Genomic DNA, 23186 nt, shown 5'->3' with positions numbered 1-23186 from the left:
ATAAGCAGGACCATGTTGGCTCATGTGTCAGACAGCTGCACTGACTACAACATCAGGTCCACTGAGCAAGGAGCAGCTGGGACCGTGTCATTAGCTTAGTTTAGCTAAGCAGTAATAAGATGTGTGCAATCGAGTCTTATCCATTTCCTTCACTACCGTGGGCCTTCTCTGACGCTTCCTAGCATGGAATCAGATGACCTAGTTACTACAGACATTGTCTCTTTGTTGGGGTTCAATACCAAAACTAACACGCCATAATCATGATTGTCCAACTGTTGACTGTTGCTTCCAATCAACTCTGTTTACAAATAAGTCTCAGTCGGCCATTAAATCTTAGCGCTAATCCAGGCACACTATTTATTTAACTGCGAGTGACCAGGTCTCCAATACTACAGAGAGAGAGTATTGAGCTGGAGAGGCAGGAATACCAACCCCCATTGATTTCAGATAAGTGAAAAGAACCATTAGATGGGCCGGGGTCGTATCGATCGTGATGACCGTTTCCGCGCCTTTTGATGATGCGAGCGAGGTCAGAGGGTCGTGGAAGGATGAGGAGAACGGAGGGAGGAGCAGAGTGATTGCTTTAAATGTGACAACAATGATCACTCCCATGGTGAATGCAACTATCTCAGATCAATGTGGTGCATTTTGCAGAGATAGTAAGATGAATAGTCCATCACCATCAGTAAGACCGCTCGGAAGGTTACAGTGTTTACAACACAAGATGTACATGTTGTTGATTTAGTTTGCTGTAGTAGCGGGACAATCTCGTGGACAGTTACCATTGCAATCTTCTCCTCCTATACTAGTAAACAAGGAAATGACATACACACACAAGCGGTTCATCACCGGAGTGTGAGGGCTGTGTGGGGGAGGAATGAGTTGAGATGCGGGACACACTGCTGAGTTAATGTAAGGAGATGGAAGAGTAGAGATGTTAGACAAGCCTTAACCTGCACAGCTTTGATGGATACTGATGGCTGACGTGAGCTAGAGCTTTGGTTAACGCTTTAGGCATTAGTGTTATTGTATCAGTATGTGTGTGTGTGTGTGTGTGTGTGTGTGTGTGTGTGTGTGTGTGTGTGTGTGTGTGTGTGTGTGTGTGTGTGTGTGAGAGAGAGATAAGAGATGAATAATGCAAATGGAATTTGACATTTTGGCAGCATTGGTGAACACTCTCCCACTCTGTCATGTAGAGACGAGAGAAAAAAACAAAGGTTACAGCTGGATAACCTCGGTCCTCCAGAGGGATGTCTCTATCTCTCTCTGTGTGTGTGTGTGTGTGTGTGTGTGTGTGTGTGTGTGTGTGTGTGTGTGTGTGTGTGTGTGTGTGTGTGTGTGTGTGTTAATCTTTGAATTTCCAACGCTAGACTTTCCAGATATCCAATGCTAAATGGATAGCATGTCTTTAGCATGTAAACACAATGCCAAGATGTTAATCTGCTGTTAAGCACTCTGCCCTCTTATATTGTCTCTGTATCTCCATTGCTCTCGAAACACACACACTATCCTGCCATCTCTTGCCTAGGTGACTTGTGGGTTGCAGTGCCAGTGGGTTAGCTCCTGGTTTCAGTGTCTGTGTGGAGGTGCAGTGATCTGAACTGGCAAGTGAAGGATGACTAAACTCTCTTAAGGCCCTTAGCTGAGACAAACAGGAGTGGACAGGACAGAGGAGAGGGCCTAAGCCTCTTTCCTCTCGAATGACTCTCTCTCTCTCTCTCTTACTCATTCTCTCCATCTCGCTTACTCACTCTGTCTCTCAAAGTTAAACCAGGACACACACGTGAAATAAGGGAGAGAGAAAGAGAGAGAGAGAGAGAGAGGAGAAAGCCAAACCTCCACTCTCATAAACAACAGTGAGAGAAGAGAGAAATAGCCTGGTAAAACTCTTTCATAAGAGAAAGAGGAGGAGGAAGAAGGTAAAAACAGCCCACTTCAGAGGAGAGTGACGGATTCAGAATAACAAGCTCTGAGAACCTGACCCACATACAATGACCGGGGAAGGGTCGACCGGAAGAGAGAGCGAGATATATATGGAAAGATGGATATGGAGAGGTGGAGGGTCTGAAAAAGGAGGAGGACGAGATGAAGGAAGAGGAGATACTATGCAAGTTAGTATCTGAAGGGAGAGAGGGGACACTATGCAAGTTAGTATCTGGAGGGAGAGAGGGGACACTATGCAAGTTAGTATCTGAAGGGAGAGAGGGGACACTATGCAAGTTAGTATCTGAAGGGAGAGAGGGGACACTATGCAAGTTAGTATCTGAAGGGAGAGAGGGGACACTATACAAGTTAGTATCTGAGGGGAGAGAGGGGACACTATACAAGTTAGTATCTGAAGGGAGAGAGGGGACACTATGCAAGTTAGTATCTGAAGGGAGAGAGGGGACACTATGCAAGTTAGTATCTGAAGGGAGAGAGGGGACACTATGCAAGTTAGTATCTGAAGGGAGAGAGGGGACACTATGCAAGTTAGTAACTGAAGGGAGAGAGGGGACATTATACAAGTTAGTATCTGAAGGTAGAGAGAGTTGTACACCCCTACATGGGATTCAGTTGGTGGAGTTTACCTGCGGCTGCTGTATCGGGGTCCCTGCCTTGGCGGTCAGCCTCTAGCCATTGGTACAAAGCTATGGTGGAGGCACATGCAGAAAAGGGACAGAGGAAACAAACAAAAAACAGCCCATGTCAAAACAAACGTAAAAAAAGCACACAAAAGCAAAATGAATCAATGATTAAAGCACGATGAATGAGACAAGCATGAACATGAAACGTAAGTCAGACACATCAAAACAGAACATGGCATCATGGGAAAAAAACATGGCAAGTCCCAATAGTCTCAAAACACTTCCTTTCCTTCACGACCACTGATCCGACAACATTTGATGGGTATAAGCAATACATTATCAATCTATCCAGATCTTATATGTATCAGTGGTAGTGAAGGAGAAGAGACACGCTGGAGAGGCAGGTGTGTGAGAGTACTGGGGACAGACAGAGTAAATGTATTAGCATGTTGCAGTGACAGTGTGACATGATGGCGCAGAGGGTGCAGTGGCTTATGGCTTATCGTTAGTTAGTGAGCAGCAGGCTGTCTGGCTGCGGGCTGCAGACTGGACCGTGTCATTAGAATGACATTCTCTGGCAACGTTAAAGCAGAAGCAGCCTGCACAAACCCCAGACCTGTGGTGTAGCAGAACTCACAGCTTCAACCAAGAACCACCATACATTTTGTTTCCTGAAGATTTCCTGAATATACCAAGACAGAGACTGACCAGGTGAATCCAGATGAAAGATATGATCCTTTATTGATGTCACTTGTTAAATCCACTTCAATCAGTGTAGATGAAGTGGATTTAACGGCTTAAAAATCCTTCTTCAACCTTTGAGACAATTGAGACATGGATTGTGTGTGTGTGCCATTCAGAGGGTGAATGGGCAAGACAAAATATTGAAGTGCCTTTGAACGCGGTATGGTAGTAGGTGCCAGGCGCACCGTGTGTCAAGAACTGCAATGCTGCTGGATATTTCATGCTCAACAGTTTCCAGTGTGTATCAAGAATGGTCCACCACCCAAAGAACATCCAGCCAACTTGACACAACTGTGGGAAGCATTAGAGTCAACATGGGCCAGCATCCCTGTGGAACGCCTTTGACACCTTGTAGAGTCCATGCCCCGACAAATCCAGGCTGTTCTGAGGGCAAAAGGGGGGGTGCAACTCAATATTAGGAAGTTGTTCCTGTTTGGTATACGCAGTGCACACACTCACACGCCAGAAACGGCACCATCTTGAATCTCACACTATCAAACATTCTCTCACACAAACATGCCTAAATCATGCATGCACACTGCACAGCCCAGTCTCTCCTATTCCAAGCAGAGTCATTCAGAGCCATAGGTCTGCAGATGAAAGGCCCTAGCTAAGTCATTAAACCTCTCCCAGACGACTGACTGACTGACTAAGCCACAGACCTCTGACTGTCTCTCATGTCCAACCAGGTCAATGATCAGAGTGGAGCCACCGGTGTGTGTTTGTGTGTGTGTTTTCGTTCCACTGAAGGGATCGGCCCTGAAAACCCGAGCTCCACAAACACACAAGCCCAGGAGACTGAAGGGTCATTATGGTGAGTATGACACAGCGTCTCTCTCTCTCTCTGCCAGACTTTGATTATAGCACAGCAATACAGCAGCACATTGTGTTCACTGGCCAGGTGTGTGTGTGGGGGCTGTATAATGACAGACCCTGAGGTTAGCACTTTCTGGACCATACTCCTCCCTGTTGTACAGCTTTATGACAGCAGCACAGGGCTCTGTTAAGACATTAAAGCAGTCACTATCATTACTCCAACCCCGACTCTGCAACACTCACATGGAGATCACACACACACACTACAGCATGTTCGCATACAGGCAGGCACACGCCAACCGAATACCTCTATATCGTTGTAACATAATGCCATAGCATTTATCATATTTGTAGGCTGCAATCTAGGCACTTTCTATCTCTCCCTCCCTCTCCCCCTCTATGTCCTTGTCCTTCTCTGCTGCGGACACATTCTTTATCCCAGTCTCTATTTACAGAGTAAACTGTCATGAATCTGCTATGTAAACAGCTTCAGATCTGTTGTTTTGATGTCTGTTGTAACTGAACTGGAAGAGGATTTATATAGAATGATGCTGATGAACTGGGATAAGAGAAGATAAGTGTCCTCATGGGCGCGCGCGCACACACACACACTACACACTGTGAGAAACACACACACTCTGTGAGAAACACACGCACAGTGAGAAACACACACACACACACAGTGAGAAACACACACACACTACACACTGTGAGAAACACACACACACTACACACTGTGAGAAACACACACACACACACACACAAAAACACAAAGGGGAGGCCTGTCTGTAACTGATGGTGACCTTCAGGTGTGTGTGTCTGCCAGGCCACTGTGTGTGTCAGTCAGCACCACACTGTGTGGTGTTACATGGGGCAGGGCTCATGCATGCACACTCACAGAAACGTACACACATATACGCAGACAGAGATGCACGCTCACATGGATACACACTTGCAGAAACGTGCACAGACAAAATTGATCTGTTGTCCCCAATACAAAGCTAGTTGTGAGTGATTGTACTGATTAGAAATGATATGAGGATCAATGTGCAGCAGTATTAAGCGGATTACCCATCGGGCTGGAATGAGTTACGGGGTCCTATTGGGATTCTACTGGGAGACCAGGCTCAATGAAAACCAATCTCAATTAGTTTACTGTTTTGTCGTTAGGCTGTTGGTCGACAGAGATTGTTTGAGTCTAGCAGTAACAAATAAATATATATATATATATGCTCCCATTTCAGTGAACTAATCCATTGCGGAGGCCTAGAAAAAGCCAATATGTTTGATCCAAAAATGTGGTAGGAGGCGCCATATGGAGGGTGTGACGTAAATGCGGAGCCTACAGAGGCATGCAGAGGGCAAATCAAGCTCATCGCCATGTGCCTCCAAAATGTTGTAACGATGTGGAGGGCTCTGTATAGCTCCACATTGACATGATTTGTTGACGGTAGGTGGGGGCGGTGCATCCTGTATAAACACAAACTCAGGTCCTCGACAACAGCTCTGCAAAGCGCAAGAAGTATGAACGCCCTGATTTATGCTGAGGCCATAATCACCCTAAATGCTGCATGGCCAATGCAGACGTCAGATTGACCATGCGCACAGATGCACAATGCACTTCTCTCTCCTGCCAATGTGCGCACATTCACTGTTTCACAACTTCCTTGTGTGAATTGGTTGCATTTGATTTGTCAGTGTATATCAATTCCCCCATTACCACCAGTCGCACATTTATTAAATTACATGTCATTTCTAATCTACGTTTGTACTTTGGTTACGGTAATTTATTTTAATGCATTCAATATTATTATTCCAGTCTACGTGTTCTCATTGTCGGAGTGGACACATTGTTTGCGGGGGAAACAACCAATGCTACACTTGGTTTATTTCATTACATTTACGAGTTTTGATTATTTAGTCAGTGTCTTGTTTGGAGAGCTCGTGTCAGTGTTGAGTAAGGATGCGCACGCTTAGAAGTAGGCCTATAGGCTACCTGGGCTGCGCGCAAATGTAGGCATAGCGATGTGCTCATTTGGGGATCTGATAGTTTTTCTGATTGGCTTAACGCACCACCACTAACGACCTGTGGAGCTTCTCAAAGTAATGTTTTCTTCACCTCAAACAGCAGGCAAACTAAGTCTGTTTTTACATCCATTGAGAATCACAATAGTTCCTCAATGTATTTGAAACATCTTCCCAGCGCTCCCCCTTTCGATAACCACTCAGCGTGCGATTTATAGCATATTCATATTTAATCAGGATATTTTCTACCTGCAGGCTGCAATATTTTTATTTGTTGGCTTCAGGTAGGCTATTTTCACATAGTTGGCAATGGCAATAGAAGTTACTTTTTAGGTTTGTATCATTTTCATTTAGATTTGGATAGAATTTTTTATAAAACCACATGACAATGACTAAGATCAAGACATTATTATAAATTAAATTAAACTGTTTCATAAAAATGTGCATATGAAAACCATAACTGGCATGCAGATCGGTAGAAATGGTAAGATAAATTAGCATTCCACATGAGAAATGTTGCCAACTCCTTGTGTAGCCTATTACCAGCCATTAGGAGCTGGAGGAGAATAGTTGGGTCAGGTTAAGGCTTGCATATAGTTGATTTTATAAAAAAACACATAGGGTGTGTATATATGAAAAAGTACACGTTTAAACATGTCAACCAATCGATTGGTCAAAAGAACAGACGGGTTTTGGTCGACCAAGATTTTTTTTCGTCGGGACAGCCCTAGCACACACATATGTACAAACAGGCAAGCAGATAAATATTGTGTGTGTGTGTCCTGTTGCTTCACGTGAGAAGTGGAACCGTGACCACGACTAACGGGATTAAACACAGCATGCAGATTCATTTAGACTCACAGACCAGATAACAGCTCAGTCGCCCGCTACACTGACAATAGACACACACGCAGACAAACACAAATTAATAAACTGAGGAGAAAGCCTCAGAAACTTGTCCGTCTGTGACTGAAGCGATAACACAAACAATCCCGTAATCACACTCAACCTGCCATCACTCGAACGCACACTTACTCCTGGGAACAAAGAGCTCATTTTAGTTCAAAATAGCAGCTACACTTATTCAACGTCACATCAACTACATGTTTTCACAGTTTATTTTCCCTCTTCATTTTCCTCTTCAAAGTCAGAGGGAGGAGAGCAGGGACATCCCCTCTCATCTCCCGTAGTCCAGACAGTGTCTGGTTGCCATGTCAACCCCTAGAACAGGGAAAGCAGTTAGTCTCACCAGAGCAGTCCCATTAAAAGTGAAGAGCAGCAGTCTAGATACATAGTACAACGCCAAGGCTATATTACCTCTGAGGAAAACCCTCCAGCACACTGCCAAACGGTCTGCTCATTCCAAAAAAAGATATGTTCATTTTTTTTTAAATCAGAGGAGGCCACAGCTTGTGTGTGATGTCTTAATTTCTTGTTCTTTTTATACTTTTCGATTTTGTGTGTATAGTTATTGTATTGCTAGATATTGCTGCACTGTTGGAGCTCGAGGCATAAAATGAGCACCTGCGATAACATCTGCGAAACTGTGTATGCAACCAATAAACTTTGATTTTGATTTGGGTTTCTATATTGCACTCTTTATCTCCCCTTCCGTCATTCTCTCTCTCTGTCATTCCCTCCCTCTCTCTGTCTCTTGTTCTCTCTCACACACAATTTCTTGATCTTTCTCTGTCGCGCTCCCCTTTGTTCTTCCACTCTCTCAGACACAAAGGACACAGTGCAGATTGAATCACACACCTGTTCACCAGAGTTTTTCCTGTTGTTCTTTACGTTGAGCCCCCTTGTTTTCCACTATACCTTCATGTCACATGGAGTCACTGAAAGTTACATTTCGCTCTCTTTCTGTGCTCCTGTTGCTCATAGAGAGATTGACGCTTGGGACATGAAGTGAAGCTAGTTCAGCAAGCTAACCTCGCACGGTGAGTAACCTTGCATGAGCATGGGTGAACTCAATACAATCCAAATCACAATTCATATCTGCTTTATATACACCCCTAAGATAACACACCCCATCTCCCTCCATCCCCCAGTCTCTTACTGGCTATTATACTGTAGTGGTTGGCAGTCTATAGCTGTCCATCTCTTTAATGTCAGGCAGTTCATCAACCGCTCTGATCCAGGGCTGGGCAGTGTTCATCAGATCTCGCTATGGTCCATAAACCTGGGAGACCATTACATCACAAGTCCTGTAAAACAATACATGTACAAGTGTATGCGTGTGTGTCTGTTGGAACCTGCTACCTCAAAGAGCAACCAGCTGAGGAGGAAGATTGCTACTGTTTAATGAAGCGCACACACACACACACACACACACACACACACACACACACACACACACACACACACACACACACACACACACACACACACACACACACACACACACACACACACACACACACACACACACACACACACACACACAGAGAAAGGGGAAGGACAATAAGTGACAGTATGACCTTTGATACAGAGCGATAAGAAGGGAAAAAACACGAGATTCATCATAGTGTTCCCCCTGCTGTCACAGTGTGACAGGTCGACTGAAGTTCAGAGGTGGGAGGTCAAAGGGGGCAGATAAAGACAGTGGATGTTCCACACCATTCCTGAGGACAGCCTGTGATTTGTCTCTGTATAGCACACAACAGGGGGAGCTGTGCATGTATTATAAAATACCATCATGATAATCTACTACACTGGAATGTGTAACAGAGATGCATGGATGTATAATTCAGGAACACAAAAAAGAGACATGGGATATAATACATTGAAATCCTACATCCATTTGAGCTCTGATCAGTCAACGCAAGCCAAAACCAAGCCAAAACCATGCCTTCTACTCTGTGTGTGTGTGTTTGACAATGTGTGTGTACGATATTTGGGGCAATGACAGACAGTGATCAAAGCAGTCCGACCTAGGTAATTGACCGTTAATTAACATCAACATGTTTAAGGCGCCTTTTGAACATCGACATTTTAAAAAGACAAATAAATCCATTTAATATAATATATTTAATATCACCATCACAATAAAATCTATTATTTATTTAGTTGTGATAGGCCTATAAACCTGGGAATGTCTTAGAAATCACTTAGAAAACCACAAGTACTGCATGATGTGACTAATAAAGGCATGCGCTCTGATGGTTGCGCTTCCAGCGGACAGACAGAGACAATTCCATTGCTGCTCTGCTTGTGTAGTAAGAAGGTTAAGAGATAGTTTATCAATGGAAAATGGAATTAAAATGACAGAATTAAAAGTGAAATGAGAAAGAAAGGCTACAACGACCAAAAGCCAACAGGTAGGCTGCTATTTACACTATAATCTGAATGGAGTTGTTGTGTGTAGGATAACTGTAGGATGGTGAGAAGTCATTATGGCTAGCCTCAATTAGCCTAGTTAGCTAGCTTCTCTCGGTTTGATTCAGTCAAGACAGGTACTCTGTAATCAGAAGGGATGACAAATAACGAGCAAGTAGTTAGTCTAGCCCGAGTCAACAGAAGTTGCAGTCTCTCCCTCCATCCTGTGTGTTTCTCACACACACACACACACACACACACACACACACACACACACACACACACACACACACACACACACACACACACACACACACACACACACACACACACACACACACACACACACACACGCACACACACACACACGCACACACACACACAGGGCCTCTACACCCTAACAGCTGCTCGCTCTTTGCCTTTTGAAACAGGACCTCTAACTCCCATCACCATTTGTCCTCATTCAGAATATTCAAATTCAATCATGAAGTGTTTAGAGAGTGATTATAGGGACACTAGAGCGCTTGGTACCAGGCCATTAACGAGGGCCGTTAGCCAGTTTGGTAGGCTACACATCAGCGCCAGTCATTTGCGCAGTTTTGGATTGGGATTACCGTGACCAGCGGTCACAGGGAATTTGTCTGCGGTCATGACTGCTGGTGTGGTGGTAATACGGTCACCGCAACAGCCCTAGTCAGAGCCAGACCCGAACACCTGACAGACAGAACGTGAGCCGACCACAGATCAAGGATTTGGATGGAGTAGTGCAGAGGAGCACACACAGGTTACCATCTCAAACACTCATAAGCGACAACACCTTTAAAACAAGACAAGTAGCCTCCCTTATTCAGGCACTTCTGAAAGTGTCATTTTCACACCTATCTACCGGTAATTGTGATGAGCTGAATTCCATTGACAGGTATGAAGTCATGGAACTCTATCCAATGTGTTCATTCATTTCATGGCCTATCAAAGGCAGCAAAAGCCATTCTCTCTCCAACACACTCTCTCATTCCTTCTCTTTCCTACCTACCTCTCTCTCTCTCTCCCACTCTATTCCTTCCCTCCTCTTTCTCCCAACCTCTCCCTCTCATATTGTCCCTCCATGACACACATTATAATTTGTGGTAATTATTTCCATCCATAAACAACTAAAGCCACACACACGCGCACATATTCTCCTTCATTATGAGGGAGACCCCATCTCCCCCTTCAGCATCAGCACCCAAAACACTGGCCAATTACAGCAGCTCATCTATACAATCAGAAAGTCTCATTCACACCCATCACTATGCACACACACACACACACACACACACACACACACACACACACACACACACACACACACACACACACACACACACAGTAGCTCCAGACGGTGATGTATAATACATGTGTTGTATTCAGCAGGCTGGGCTGCAGGGTGTTCATACGTGCTATACTGAGGGAGACTATAGTAGACAATACATGCAGCTGGGGATGGCAGCCACATAGAATGACAGAGGCTTTGTTGCCATGACAGAGTTGGCGTCTGTTAGATGTGGCTGTAGCCAGTGTGTGTGTGTGTGTGTGTGTGTCTGTCTCTGTGTGGCTGTAGCCATTGTGTGTGTGTGTGTGTGTGTGTGTGTGTGTGTGTGTGTGTGTGTGTGTGTGTGTGTGTGTGTGTGTGTGTGTGTGTGTGTGTGTGTGTGTGTGTGTCTGTCTCTGTGTGTGTACGTGCATGTCTGTATATGCATGCATGCGTGTGTCATTGGGATGAATCAGCTCTGTGGGATCATAGTAGACAGAGTTGCTTTGTGGATGGTTGACAACAGTCTGTCCCGATCGTCTCCCAGCCCTGACAGAGACGGGAGCCAGCACTATGAATGGATAGATGTGACATTCTGCAGTAGGGTCCATCATGACAGACAATCCCATTGGCTTCTAGACTTTAACTTCAAAAAGCATCTCCATATCAGAGTGTCTCCTGAATACATTATGCCACTATCATCAGTGAATGAAGCCTGTAAAATGACAAAGTAGGAACAAAGAATTCATAGGACAAAATATGAGATATGTACAGGCTGTAAAATGAAAAAGATAAAGCTTTAAGTCACGATTTAAGACTAATACAATTGCAAGACTAATAAAATGGTATGATTATAGCTAGTAACATGTCATGATTTGACTAATATTTTCCTGCCCCAGCTAGGAACAGTAGCTCAGTGTTAAAAGTTAGCTGTGCTGCCTCCTGCAGTGCTGGCCCTGTTCCCATTGGGCTTCTGAACACATTCCAGTATGCACCAGACCAGCACCTGTTCAGGCTGGGCACTGGGCCTAGTCAGGATACACACACACGCACAGACACACTAATGAACACACAGTCACACACACACACACACACACATATATACATATATACAGAGATACAAAGACAGGCGAATGAAGCCACACTTTCTCATACACGATCATGTACAATGCACATACACACACAACCTCCAACCACACCACCCACAGTGCTGACCAAGACTGGCAGTGCTACAGTGCTGAACCCACCCTACCAAGACTAGCAGTGCAACAGTGCTGAACCCACCCAACCAAGACTGGCAGTGCTACAGTGCTGAAGCCACCCAACCAAGACTGGCAGTGCAACAGTGCTGAACCCACCCTACCAAGACTGGCAGTGCAACAGTGCTGAACCCACCCAACCAAGACTGGCAGTGCAACAGTGCTGAACCCACCCAACCAAGACTGGCAGTGCTACAGTGCTGAACCCACCCGACCAAGACTGGCAGTGCTACAGTGCTGAACCCACCCGACCAAGACTGGCAGTGCTACAGTGCTGAACCCACCCGACCAAGACTGGCAGTGCTACAGTGCTGAACCCACCCGACCAAGACTGGCAGTGCTACAGTGCTGAACCCACCCGACCAAGACTGGCAGTGCTACAGTGCTGAACCCACCCGACCAAGACTGGCAGTGCTACAGTGCTGAACCCACCCAACCAAGACTGGCAGTGCTACAGTGCTGAACCCACCCAACCAAGACTTGCAGTGCTACAGTGCTGAACCCACCCAACCAAGACTGGCAGTGCTACAGTGCTGGACCCACCCATCCAAGACTGGCAGTGCTACAGTGCTGAACCCACCCATCCAAGACTGGCAGTGCTACAGTGCTGGACCCACCCATCCAAGACTGGCAGTGCTACAGTGCTGGACCCACCCATCCAAGACTGGCAGTGCTACAGTGCTGGACCCACCCATCCAAGACTGGCAGTGCAACAGTGCTGAACCCACCCAACCAAGACTGGCAGTGCTACAGTGAAACCAGCAATAGAGCAGCACCACATCTGTTTCCTGGCAACAAGATAAACGGGTAGGGGGCAGGGTCGTCACCTTGTAGTCTCTTAATTATCATGAATGATCTTTACATGAGGGGTCTTGATGTGCTGGGCTGGATGTGTGTGTGGGAGAGTGTGAGACAGAAGAACAGCGTGTGCATGAATACGTTGGTGTGAGTGTACATCTGCTTTCTGCTTGCTTGTTTGTCAGTGGCAGCGTGTGTGTGTGTGTGTTGTCACAATGGTCATGTGTCACAGCCCAGATTAGCCTGGCTCTGATGGCCCTATTCAGCACTCTATTGGCCCGAGTACGGTGCTGTCACCACTCAGTCATTCTCTCAGCCACTGCTTTGTCCCCTCTCTCCATGAGGGGGAGAGAAGAGAGGGAGGGAGGGAGGACAGGGCTAAAACGGAGGGAAAGAGAAATGCGAGCCTGGGTTAGTGGGAGGAGGGTGAGGAGAAGGCGAGAGAAAAGAAGGGGGAAAGGAGCTGGTGTGTGGACGACTCATTTCTATTCAGGCACATGCATCACTCTCCCAGGGGTCCTTCGTTGAGCCAGGTTGAGTTATCCCAGCTTAATGACTCACTGTAACATGATCCTATGACAGGTCAATTAGAAGGTGTTGCTGATCCCTATGCTAAATGTGGAGGTGTAGCTGAGGAAGGGAGTGAGTGCAGGTGCAGCTTAATAAACACTGTTTAGACTATAGGTATACCAATCATCACAAAACAAAGGAAAGAACAAACCATTAATCAACATAAGACGCATTTCCACACCCTGTAATAACTGATGGATCTGAACAAAACAGAGGGGAAAATATGGCACACATGTTTGTGATGTGGGATTTAGGAGGGGGGAAAAGCTTCTGCAACAGATCTTTTATCCCTGCTAAGCTGGGTTCACCACAGTGGAACCTGTCCAACGTTCTTTCCCCATGACACAACAGCATCATCAGCCCTGCTCGTTTAGGAGAGAGAGGGGAGGGAAGGGAGAGAAAGATGGAGCTTTAAAAGTATTGGAGGAAAAAAAAAAGATCGATACAGTTACAAATCTGTATATTATTTTTGACGATATATCGTATCGCTTTGACAACGACACAATATTATTTTGGCGCTAGTTTACTGTAGCTGCACCAACAATAGCTTGTTCTCCATCTTCGTTTTAAATAGGGAGCGAACTGACAAGGTAAAAATGTGTCGTTCTGCTCCTGAGCAAGGCAGTTGACCCACTGTTCCCCGGGCGCCGAAGACGTGGATGTTGATTAAGGCAGCCCCCCGCACCTCTCTGATTCAGAGGGGTTGGATTGAATGCGGAAGGCACATTTCAGTTGAAGGCATTCAATTGTCCATCTGACTAGGTATCCCCCCCATTCCCAATTCGCTTTTTCAACACTTTTATTTCCATGACTGATCAAAACTTGTTTTCTCAGGGCTCTCTGCAACAGACACGGTGAGCAATATGTTTAACCCAAAAATCACAGTATTGAATCGCAATACATATAGAATTGTGAGAATCACAATACATATCGCATTGGCACCTCAGTTAATGTGATAATATTGTATCGTGGGGACCCTAGCAATTCCAACCCTACTTTAGAGGGAGATACAGAACAGAGAAACCTTAAAGTTGATACTCCACAGCTCCACCATTGTAATTCATGGTGGTTGCAGCACACAGTTTCAGACAATTTCAGTTTCAGACACCGATTCTTCCCTTATAAACAAAGTTACGAGACTATTTTGCATAATGACAGGCCTGTTACTCTTGCATCTTGCCCCAGATGGCAGGTATATGCAACTGGGATTAGGATTTCCCAGCATGCTGGCGGCTTTAACACCGTGCGAGGGGCAGTACAGGCTGTTTCAGGAGTGATAAACGGATATAAATAAAAGTAAGACACTCCAGGAGGGGTTTAGCACTGCAGGGCAACATCACTGGAGTCTGAGACACACACACAGGCAGTCCTGTGTTTGTCAGCGGTGCACTGGGGAGTGAACATGAAGCAGGAGATAGACAGAAAACATCTACCCATCCTAGAAGTGATACCTGATGAAAGGGGGAAACAAACTGACCTGTGGAGAAAACTGTAGCAGGACGGCTATTAGCTACCTGTCCTAATTATGTTTTGAGGGCAGGAGAAACTTATAATTAAGCAATTGAATGAGGGCAGTACTAACAGCTGTTTTCATGGTAGCAGTGCAATAACAAGGTGATGAAAACGATGACGATGATGACTGGTCTGAGCTTACTCGGTGTCCACCAAGCTGAGTGTATTCAGGTGGCCAGGTGTTCCTCTAGAAGAGTCATCTGGGTTCAGTAGGTTCTTGTAGGGTTTATATAAAACGTTCATGTAGGTTCATCCAAATGTTTATTTCCACAGGGGTAGAAGACAGCTGCAGTAGAGTGCAGCCTGACTGACCCAGCCTCCTGTCGAAAGACAGAGCGAGGAGAAAGGAGAGAGCCTGCCAGGAGGAGAGAACACCGAAGAGGGAGGGTGGAATTGTTGGACTGAGAAATACAGAGAGCAAGCAAGTGAAATGGCAGATGGAATGTGAAAGAAAAAGAAAGAGGGAGCGAGAGAGCCTTAGAGGACGAGCCCAGAGCAAAAGGAGACCAGAATGAGGGAGTGAGCCTTAGAGGACGAGCCCAGAGCAAAAGGAGACCAGAATGAGGGAGTGAGCCTTAGAGGACGAGCCCAGAGCAAAAGGAGACCAGAATGAGGGAGTGTGTGGATGAAAATGTCAGAGGGATAGACGTAGGGAGAACAAAGGAGAGTGAGTGAAAGCGAAAGAGAGAGATAAAGAAGAGAGTGAGAAAACAGCTGTAGAGTTCAGTGTACTGTACACTGGGGAGAAGTGCCAGCTCTCAAACCTCCAGGGGCAAACTCGGCCAGCCTGCCTGACGTTTCCACCACCCCAAAATAACCAGCCACAAACAGCCAGCCACATTCCATATAAACATTTCCCTTCCCTTCAGTTTATCTTTATCATTATCTTGCCCACGAAAAGCCTAGCAATGCCATTCCTGCAAAATAAACAGTCTTTCTGGCAAAAAAATAGGATATACAGTATAATGGCAGATGGGAGGTTTTGATTCAGATGTAAAGGATTGCTATATTTCTACGCCAGTAATCACATGGTAGATTGTTCATGATCACTTTATTTTAATAAAAGAAAAAATATAACGGTGGTAAAACTGTCACTGGCAGCACATGTCAATTCCTCAGAGGCAGATTGGCCCTCGGCACTTGAAGAGAGGGAACTGTCATCAGTTAGAGATGGGGGAGAAAAAGAGAGAGGGGGAGGAAGACCGAGAGAGAGCGGGGGAGAGCGTAGAAGAGAGAGAGGAACTAAACATCTGAATCTCTCTCTCAGTCTCCTTTGATATCCACAGATAAGGCTTTGGCTTGGCCTTCTGTAGACTAGTTCCTCACCACAGTGCTGTACACACGTCCATGCAGCACGACCATGTAAGAAGAGCCTTCTGTAGCTTTTTAAGAGCCCCTATCAGACCAACAAGGGCTGAGATCACACAAACAGGCACATTGAATGCCAGCGGCGGCCATGTTTGATCCATTTGTCTCTAAGAGCTGTGCGTGGTGTCAGTGAGGGCTCTGAAGAAAGGAAACTATTTCTTAAAATTACTATACTTGTGCATTGAGAAATATGTGTTTTGTGTGTGTGGCTGTGTGCGCGTGAATGTGTGTGTGCATAAAGGGTCAAATATGTTGCTGCCTCGATGCTTCCAAAAGGCCAACAACTGACAGCCAACATAAATGACCTAAATATAATTAGGCCTAGGCAGAGTGAGAATGGGACTATAGTGGTGGAGGGGGTGGGGTCTCTCTCTACCGAACAACCCATCTACCCCTACGGCATAATATGCTTTGCTTAAAAGCCTTTGGTTACCATGGCAACCTGTTACGCATCCCGACGCTCTGTTAAGAGACTAATGGCCCTGGTTGAAGTGAGGTTACATCCTGTTTCAACCTAAAAACACATTTTAATTGCATCGCCCCAATAGAAGCCCCATGGCCACCTCAGAGAGGTGTTCCTGCATGTTGAGAGGAGTGGACATATGAGTTGATTGACAACAAACAGACAATGCTAAGGTAATTTCATGCCAAAGGAGAGAGAGAGAGAAGGGTCACTTTTATTACAGAGAGTGAAAAAGGGTAGATGTGGTATGAGTGAGAAAGGAGAGAGAGAGTGATTGAAATGCCCTTGATGGAGGGAGGGTGAATATGGACAGTTGCATAAGGCCCTCCAGCCCTAGTCCTCATACTGTGGCCTTAAAATGTAAGAATGAAAAGTGAAGGAGAGAGAGACAGAGAGAGAGAGAGAGATGAGACAGAGAGACAGAGAGGAGACAGAAGACAAGAGACACAGAGAGAGGAGAGAGAGACAGAGAGAGAGAGAGGAGAGAGGAGAGAGGAGAGAGGAGAGAGGAGAGAGGAGAGAGGAGAGAGGAGAGAGGAGAGAGGAGAGAGAGAGAGAGAGAGAGAGAGAGAGAGAGAGAGAGAGAGAGAGAGAGAGAGAGAGAGAGAGAGAGGAGACAGAGAGAGGAGAGAGGAGACAGAGAGAGGAGAGAGAGAGAGGAGAGAGGAGACAGAGAGAGAGGAGAGAGGAGACAGAGAGAGAGAGAGGAGACAGAGAGAGCGACAGAGAGAGGAGAGAGAGAGCGACAGAGAGAGGAGAGAGAGAGCGACAGAGAGAGAGAGAGCGACAGAGAGAGAGGACGAGACAGAGAGAGAGTGTGTGGGTAGGGTAAAATCAAATCAAATTGTATTAGTCACATGCGCCGAATACAACAGGTGTAGACCTTAGTGAAATGCTTACTTAATACAGATATGAATAAGAGATAAAAGTAACAAGTATTAAAGAGCATCAGTAAAAATACCAATAGCAAGACAATATACAGTTGATGTTGGAAGTAAAATTTCCCTGTCTTAGGTCAGTTAGGATCACCAATTTGTTTTAAGAATGTGAAATGTCAGAATAATAGTAGAGAGAATGATTTATTTCACATTTTATTTCTTTCATCACATTCCCAGTGGGTCAGAAGTTTACATACACTCAATTAGGATTTGGTAGCATTGCCTTTAAATTTTTTAACTTGGGTCAAACGTTCCAGGTAGCCTTCTAGAAGCTTCCCACAATAAGTTGGGTGAATTTTTGCCCATTCCTCCTGACAGAGCTGGTGTAACTGAGTCAGGTTTGTAGGCCTCCTTGCTCGCACATGCTTTTTCAGTTCTGCCCATACATTTTCTATAGGGTTGAGGTCAGGGCTTTGTGATGGCCACTCCAATACCTTAACTTTGTTGTCCTTAAGCCATTTTTCCACAACTTTGGAAGAATGCTTGGGGTCATTGTCTATTTGGAAGACCCATTTGCTACAAAGCTTTAACTTCCTGACTGATGTCTTGAGATGTTGCTTCAATATATCCACCAAATTCTCCTTTCTCATGATGCCATCTATTTTATGAAGTGCACCAGTCCCTCCTGCACCAAAGCACCCCCACAACATGATGCTACCACCACCGTGCTTCCCAGTTGGGATGGTGTTCTTCGGCTTGCAAGCATCCCCCTTTTTCCTACAAACATAACGATGGTCATTATGGCCAAACAGTTCTATTTTTGTTTCATCATACCAGAGGACATTTCTCCAAAAAGTACGATCTTTGTCCCCACGTGCAGTTGCAAACCGTAGTCTGGCTTTTTTAAGGCGGTTTTGGAGCAGTGGCTTCTTCCTTGCTGAGCGGCCTTTCAGGTTATGTTGATATAGGACTCGTTTTACTGTGGAAAAGATCCTTCCTGAGCGGTAATGACGGCTGCATGTTCCCATGGTTTATATACTTGCGTACTATTGTTTGTACAGATGAATGTGGTACCTTCAGGCGTTTGAAAATTGCTCCCAAGGATGAACCAGACTTGTGGAGGTCTACAATTTTCTTTGAGGTCTTGGCTGATTTCTTTTGATTCTCCCATGATGTCAGGCAAAGAGGCACTGAGTTTGAAGGTAGGCCTTGAAATACATCCACAGGTACACCTCCAATTGACTCAAATGATGTCAATTAGCCTATCAGAAGCTTCTAAAGCCATGACAATTTTCTGGAATTTTCCAAGCTGTTTAAAAGCACAGTCAACTTAGTGTATGTAAACTTCTGACCTACTGGAATTTTAATACTGTGAATTGTAAGTGAAATAACATGTCTGTAAACAATTGTTGGAAAAATTACTTGTGTCATGCACAAAGTAGATGTCCTAACCGACTTGCCAAAACTATAGTTTGTTAACAAGAATGTGTGGAGTTGTTGAAAAACTAGTTTTAATGACTCCAACCTAAGTGTATGTAAACTTCCGACATTACCTGTACAGCGGGGTACCGATACAGAGTCAATGTGCGGGGGGCACTGGTTAGTTGAGGTAGTATGTACATGTAGGTAGAATTATTAAAGTGTCTATGCATAGATTACAACAAAGAGTAGCAGTGGTGTAAAGAGGGGGTACTGCAAATAGTCTGGGTAGCCATTTGACTAGATGTTCAGGAGTCTTATGGCTTGGGGGTAGAAGCTGTTTAGAAGCCTCTTGGACCTAGACATGGTGCTCCGGTACCGCTTGCCATGCGGTAGCAGAGAGAACAGTCTGACTAGGGTGGCTGGAGTCTTTGGCAATTTTTAGGGCCTTCCCTGGTATAGAGGTCCTGTATGGCAGGAAGCTTGGCCCCAGTGATGTACTGGGCCTTTCGCACTACCCTCTGTAGTGCCTTGCGTTCAGAGGCCGAGCAGTTGCCATACCAGGCAGTGATGCAACCAGTCAGGATGCTCTCGATGGTGCAGCTGTAGAACTTTGAGGACACATGACAAATCTTTTCAGTCTCCTGAGGGGGAATAGGTTTTGTCGTGCCCTCTTCACGACTATCTTGGTATGCTTGGACCATGTTAGTTTGTTGGTGATGTGGACACCAAGGACCTTGAACTCTCAACCTGCTCCACTGCAGCCCCGTCGATGAGAATGGGGGCGTGCTCGGTCATCCTTTTCCTGTAGTCCACAATCATCTCCTTTGTCTTGATCACGTTGAGAGGTCTCTGACCTCCCTATAGGCTGTCTCGTCGTTGTCTGTGATGAGGCCTACCGCTGCTCTGTCATTGGCAAATTGAATGATGGTGTTGGAGTCGTGAGCACGCCCCCTTGAGGGGCCCCTGGGTTGAGGATCAGCATGGCGGATGTGTTGTTACCTACGCTTACCACCTGGGGGTGGCCCGTTAGGAAGTCCAGGATCCAGTTTCAGAGGGAGGTGTTTAGTCCCAGGGTCCTTAGCTTATTGATGAGCTTTGAGGGCACTATGGTGTTGAACGCTGAGCTGTAGTCAATGAATAGCATTCTCACTGGCTTTTCCCACTTGGACAAAAGGAACACCTGTGTGGAGTGCAATAGCGATTGCATCAGCTGTGGATATGTTGAAACGGTATGCAAATTAAAGCGGCTCTAGCCATGACCAGACATGAGTGCTATGGGTCGGTAGTCCTTTAGGCAGGTTACCTTAGTGTTCTTGGGCACAGGGACTATGGTGGTCTGCTTAAAACATTTTGGTATTACAGACTCGGACAGGGAGAGGTCGAAAATGTCAGTGAAGGCACTTGCCAGTTGGTCAGCACATGCTCGCAGTACACGTCCTGGTAATCCGTCTGGCCCTGCGGCCTTGTGAACGTTGACCTGTTTAAAAGTCTTACTCAAATCGGCTGTGGAGAGTGTGATCACACAGTCTTCCGGAACAGCTGGTGCTCTCCTGCATGTTTCAGTGTTATTTGCCTCGAAGCGAGCATAGAAGTAGTTTAGCTCGTCTGGTAGGCTCGTGTCACTGGGCAGCTCTCGGCTGTGCTTCCCTTTGTAGTCTGTAATGGTTTGCAAGCCCTGCCACATCCGACGAGCATCAGAGCCAGTGTAGTACGATTCGATCTTAGTCCTGTATTGATGCTTTGCCTGTTTGATGGTTTGCTGGAGGGCATAGTGGGATTTCTTATAAGCTTCCGGGTTAGAGTCCCGCTCCTTGAAAGCGGCAGCTCTAGCCTTTAGCTCAGAGCGGATGCTGCCTGAAATCCATGGCTTTTGGCTGGGGAATGTACGTACGGTCACAGTGGGGACGACGTCATCGATGCACTTATTGATGAAGCCGATGACTGATGTGGTGTACTCCTCAATGCCATCGGAGGAATTCCGGAACATATTCCAGTCTGTGCTAACAAAGCAGTCCTGTAGCTTAGCATCTGCTTCCTCTGACCACTTTTTTATTGATCTAGTCACTGGTGCTTCTTGATTTAATTTTTGCTTGTAAGCAGGAAGATAGAATTATGGTCAGATTTGCCAAATGGAGGGCGAGGGAGAGCTTTGTATGCCTCTCTGTGTGTGGAGTATAGGTGGTCCAGAGTTCTTTTTCCTCTGGTTGCACATTTACCATGCTGATAGAAATTTGGTAAAACGGATTTAAGTTTCCCTGCATTAAAGTCCCTGAAGTACTAGGAGCGCCGCCTCTGGGTGAGCGTTTTCTTCTTTGCTAATGGCGGAATACAGCTCATTCAATGCTGTCTTAGTGCCAGCCTCTGACTGTGGTGGTATGTAAACAGCTACAAAGAATAGAGATGAAAACTCTCTCGGTAGGTAGTGTGGTCTATAGCTTATCATGAGATACTCTACCTCAGGCGAGTAATAGCTTAAGACTTCCTTAGATATCGTGCACCAGCTGTTGTTTACAAAAATACATAGCCCGCCACACCTTGTCTTACCAGACGCAGCTGTTCTATCCTGCCGGTACATCGTATAACCAGCCAGCTGTATGTTGATATTGTCGTCGTTCAGCCACGACTCCTTGAAGCATAAGATGTTACAGTTTTTAATGTCCTGTTGGTAGATTAATCTTCCGCATAACTCGTCGATTTTATTCTCCAAAGATTGCACGTTTGCTAGCAGAACGAGGGAAGTGGGGGTTTATTCGATCGCCAAACGAATTCTCAGAAGGCAGCCGGACTTTTGCCCCCTCTTTCTCCGCCTCCTCTTCACACAGATCACGGTGATCGGGGCCTGTTCCCGAGGAAGAAGTGTATCCTTCGCGTCGGACTCTTCAGAGTCATGAAAGGAAAAAAATGATTCTGCTAGTCCGTGGTGAGGAATCGCAGTCCTGATGTCTTGAAGTTATTTTCGGTCATAAGAGACGGTAGCGGCAACATTATGTACAAAAAATTAATAAATAATAAGTTACAAACAATGCAAATCAACGAACAAAAAAACACAATCGGCTGTCTTCTTCTCCAGCGACATATTAGGGTAAATCATTTGTTCACCCCTAAATGTTTATACAAACAGACAAAGAATCCCTTGTTTAATGTCAACAGTCCACAACTATCTGGTGATGCTTACTGCTACAGATGGCCAGAGAGGAAACAGATCACTGAGCCCTAACGACACCTGAGCAACTGTGTGTGTGTGTCTCTAAGGCAACATGCAAATTAACAATCTGTGTGTTCATCTGTTGGCACGGATAGCAACATCCTGCAACAAGCTGAAATAGCATGCCACTTTACATAGAGCAGCTCTCACAGATTGAGGCCTCAACAGTGGAGTATAAAGACAACATCCACCGTACAACTTGACTACAGATGGATAAGATGTGAAGGAAAGCTGAGAGAGGAAAAAAAGAGAAAATAGATGAGAAAAGAGATTAAATAATGGTGGATGGATTAAGGCTTTCAGAAATCAGAACCGGAACCATTTGTAATTCAGCACATCATCCTCCACGAGCCAGCACAACAAGCCACCATCACCATCCTTCCCACCAGATAGAGCTGTAAGATAATACAGCTGGATTTCCCCCATCATAACGCCACTGACACCTTTCATCAATCACCATGGCGTGGAGCTCTGCGTTCACCGAGGCCCCATCAGATCTCATACAACAGTACATCTGTCTCCATTACAAGCTTCCTGCTTTCACTATCTACATGTCAGACCATAGCCTAACAAGTAGGTTGTGAAAATGTACTTTATGTTATAAAATACATTTTACCAAGACAAATATGATTATTCCGTAACCTAATACATCCGATAATAAGCACCGAGCTCTGTTGATATAGCAGTGCAGGTTTTTCATAAACAACTTTTGAGGATTTTACATTTAGTGGTCGTCGTCTTCGAAGTTGTTTCAAAGTGTCGCAAAAAGCTAAATTAGCACGACAAGCTGAATTAAATGTAAAAGGCTTTGAAAATAAAATGACTGGTATATCCTCAGTGCTCCGTTGACATTTAAAAAAAAATATATATAAAAAAATACAATTTCACAGAGATAAGGTAGCTTTCGTGAAAAATCTTTAGAATTAATATGAAACGTGTATATTAAAATA

At 45.3% G+C, this 23186-nt stretch overlaps 1 protein-coding gene across 7 annotated transcripts in view; it reads right to left on the bottom strand.

The window, feature by feature from the left end:
- LOC120050033 (DENN domain-containing protein 5B-like) overlaps positions 1–23186 on the bottom strand; it is an 85168-nt gene that overhangs the window by 36276 nt on the left and 25706 nt on the right. For 4 of the 7 annotated variants that reach the window (XM_038996630.1, XM_038996632.1, XM_038996631.1 and 1 more), the window contains exon 2: positions 2571–2630. The exons of the other annotated variants lie outside the window; for them this stretch is intronic. In XM_038996630.1, coding sequence (XP_038852558.1) covers positions 2571–2630 — 60 coding nt within the window. The remainder of the gene's footprint in view (positions 1–2570; positions 2631–23186) is intronic. 7 annotated transcript variants of the gene reach the window in all.

The sequence above is a fragment of the Salvelinus namaycush genome, chromosome 6, assembly GCF_016432855.1.
Source record: "Salvelinus namaycush isolate Seneca chromosome 6, SaNama_1.0, whole genome shotgun sequence".
In the NCBI taxonomy this organism is placed as follows: domain Eukaryota; kingdom Metazoa; phylum Chordata; class Actinopteri; order Salmoniformes; family Salmonidae; genus Salvelinus; species Salvelinus namaycush.
Note: the sequence above shows the minus strand (reverse complement) of the source record. Positions and strands in the feature narration are given on the sequence as shown.